Source organism: Cyprinodon variegatus, unplaced genomic scaffold (assembly GCF_000732505.1).
Source record: "Cyprinodon variegatus isolate N-32 unplaced genomic scaffold, C_variegatus-1.0 Scaffold143, whole genome shotgun sequence".
NCBI classification, from domain to species: domain Eukaryota; kingdom Metazoa; phylum Chordata; class Actinopteri; order Cyprinodontiformes; family Cyprinodontidae; genus Cyprinodon; species Cyprinodon variegatus.
Window position 1 is genome coordinate 538,742 of NW_015150596.1, and position 3,470 is coordinate 542,211.

Genomic DNA, 3,470 nt, shown 5'->3' on the forward strand with positions numbered 1-3,470 from the left:
GTTCATGTTGCTGCGGTCTGCAGTCTGGACGTTAGATGTCACTAAAAATTACACACTGTAGCTTTAATAGCTGTTCATTTTGACCATGTGTGATTGACACATGGTCTATTGAAGAACAACCTGCATTTAGCTTGATTAGTTACACCTGGCTTGACATAGCCACACCTGTTGAGCCTAACTTGGCCTTTGTGGAAAAGATAAGGTCGGGATGAACTCCTCAAGTTTGTCCTCTGTTTGAGTTTCCCAATAGTTGCATCCCTAGTTTTATATTGATATGTTAATTCACATTTATTATACTACTCTTCTGACCTCTGATACCGCTTAGATCTTGGCATCTTATCCCATGTTTAAATGTCATAAACACTAATATTAATTTACACTAATATGTTCCAGAGGTCTACTTCACAAACCCTGAATAACAGACTGGTAATAATAAAAAAACCAGTAATTAAACCAGTGCAGATAAAGTAATAGAATCACTGACTATACTACTGGCTACACAGAATTAATCAGCATCATGTAACTGATGTGCTCCTACTCTTGTGAAATCAAGTTGGGGCTTTATTAGGCCAGGATATGTGGAACATGCAGATATAATCATTTTAAGTATAATTAAATAGGCGTCTGGCTGTAAAATAAAAATAAAAAAAGATACATACACACACACACCCAGATAGTGATTGTGAGAAATGTGTATACAAACCTGTTAAAATTGAAGTGTTACAGACTGTTATACAAAAGAATACAATACAATATATTTTGTTTCAGTAAAGAAAAAACCTAGAATTTCACTTGACCACACTGCTGAATTAAAACCAAACATAAGCATAGTGTTTATTTGAAGCATAGTGTTTATTAATGAAGTCAGAGCAAGGAGGTTGGGATAAAATAGTCTATAAAACCTCCAGGTCCCTACCTTCAGGTTGTTAGGCCTATTATGCCCTTATTCATAAGCCAGTCTAAGCTACAACCTCTTTTGTGGTGTTCCAATAGGTACTGGTTTTTAAGAATTGGAATTGGTCTTCCTCTCTCAAAAACCTGTTTTATGACTCAAAACCCAGTTAAGAAATCATTTAGATTTGAAAAATAATCTTCCATTCCAACATTTGACATAGTTAAATCATTCCCTCACTTGCAGCTGTGCGCTGCCCAGTCACTAGACTAAGTGCAGCCCGTTACACCCTCCCTTGCTCACTATTACAATAATTAAAAAAATATTTAAAAATAAATATCATAAGAATGTGAAACCATGAATCAATGGTATGCATGGTTTTAGGGCTTACTAACGCAGCATTACAATGAATACATGAACTGCAGTAGGTTGTTTATATATTTACATCCACTAGAGGGCCAGATAGGCTAACAATGCTTAAAGGAAGGATTTGGAGTAGTGAGCTCTGCAGTATATCTGATTTCTACAGTACGGGATGTTCAATAGGTTGATTTCTTTTTTCTGAAGCCTTAAGCAACATGTAAAATGTAATATTAATTTGATTAAAGATGTAATAAGCGTATAGATTAATATAGAAAGTCCCAGAATTATGGTTTTATTGTAGATGTACTTTTGTTATAGCAGTCTTAATTGTTTAATTTGCTGCTCTGTTCCAGTTTTGAGTTCCTTTCTTTCTGCTGCAGAAGGCGAGTATGTGAGTGAAGCCCTGTTGGTGCCCGACAGGTGCCGTTTTCTTCACCAGGAGCAGATGAACATCTGTGAGAGTTACGTCTACTGGCACAACATTGCCAAAGAGGTAAGGAAAAGTTCTGTTTCAGTCAACCTGTGCGATTAGGGTTAAGTGGAAAGTTTTAAAACTAACAGGGTGTTTTTGTGTGTATGTGTGTGTGAGTGCGTGCATGCGTGTGTGTTTAAATGAGCGGATTCAGTGCAGATCTAAAACCTTTAACACTTCTGGGTGCAGTGTTGCAGAGCAGAAAGTCGGCAGAGTTTAATTAATCTTCACTGATATAACTTTCTGTTTTTCATGTTTCATTCACCAAATTTAATTGGTTCTTAGAGTAACTTGCAGAAGCACTTATACACCTAGGACTTCTACACACTTTGTAATGTTATGAAAAGCTTCTATATAATTCACTTGGATTCTGCAAAGTGGATGGAAAAAGTTTGTCTGCTAAAAACAATTCTTTTAGAAACCTGAACTGTGGTTTGTGTGTGGATTCAGCTCCCCCTGCGTCGCACTAAGGCTTCGAGTCAAGTTGCAAGTTTTTTCGGGGTTTTGTCTATTATCTTTGCACATCTAGCGCCTGAAACCTTTGCCCATTGTTTTTGAAACTAGCTCAGTCTTGATTAGTATGAATAGAGAGCATCAGTAAACATCAACTTTCAAGTCCTGCCCCAGATTTTCGATTTGATTTAGTTCTTTACTTTGACTGGGACATTCTAACACGTTTCTATGCTTTGATCTAAGCCATTCCAAGTAAAGCTCTCAAAGTGGGTTAAGACTGGAAGATGAACCTTTACCTGAATTGCAAGTGTTTTGCAGCCTCAAGCAGGCTTTCTTTCACAATTGTTATTTATCTTGAATAAAAGTATTCACCTCAGTATATAAGGTCTGAACAACTTACCTTTCACTGCTAGAAAAAAAAAAGAAAACAATATTGTCTACTTCTGCAGAAACACATCCACACCTGAGCTATGGATCTCTGTATCTCCTCCTGAGAGACACTGAGTATTTTTTTGTAATTAGAGATCTCCATGCCTCTTTACATGTTTCAGTGGCAACCTGTTTTGATATCTATTAGTTTTACTGATTATGTATTCCTGATATCTGAGAGAGAAAAAAAGATTTTTCTTTGTCAAAATGACCATTTCAAACAAAATGTCATCCTCCAAATCTGGAATAAACATTCTGGATGTCTAAAAACTAATTTCAGATCTCCATATTCCTAATATTGCTCATCAGCATTTGTATTATTTTGACTATGAAGAAATGTATTTCAGATCAAATAAATACACATTCAGATATAATAAATACACTATCAAGATATAACAAATACAGATTCTTGTGTTGCCCTGAGATGGACTGGCGACCTGTCCAGGATGTACCCTGCCTCTCGCCCGTAGACAGCTGGTGATATGCACCAGAACCCTTGCAGGAGGGTTGAGGGCTGGGCAGTCTCAGATGTGATTGACAGCAGCACACTGTCACTAACAAGGACTCAAACATGACAAGCAGAACAATCCAAGTGAAGATCGTTTTGCAACAGAGGGGTTCTACCAAGCGGAAGATATCCCTCCCCTGTCTTCACTAGAGACAGTGGGAAGGGGGAGGAGAGAGGAAGGTCGATAACCATCGTTTTGTTAGACTAGTAAATTCACTTTTTTCTTTAGTCCAACTTTAATATATTTTCTTTGTTTTCTTTTTCTTATTTCTTCTTGTCTTCCCTCAAGAGTTCTGTTTTTATTCAAAAGCTTTACAGTTATGTGGGTGCTAGATGGATACTGGCAGAGATGG

At 37.1% G+C, this 3,470-nt stretch overlaps 1 protein-coding gene across 5 annotated transcripts in view; it reads left to right on the forward strand.

Moving 5' to 3' along the window:
- aplp1 (amyloid beta (A4) precursor-like protein 1) overlaps positions 1-3,470 on the forward strand; it is a 57,074-nt gene that overhangs the window by 39,587 nt on the left and 14,017 nt on the right. For 3 of the 5 annotated variants that reach the window (XM_015376887.1, XM_015376888.1, XM_015376886.1), the window contains exon 4: positions 1,609-1,748. In XM_015376887.1, the coding sequence (XP_015232373.1) occupies positions 1,609-1,748 (140 nt within the window). The remainder of the gene's footprint in view (positions 1-1,608; positions 1,749-3,470) is intronic. The other 2 variants (XM_015376891.1, XM_015376890.1) reach the window with 1 other exon arrangement.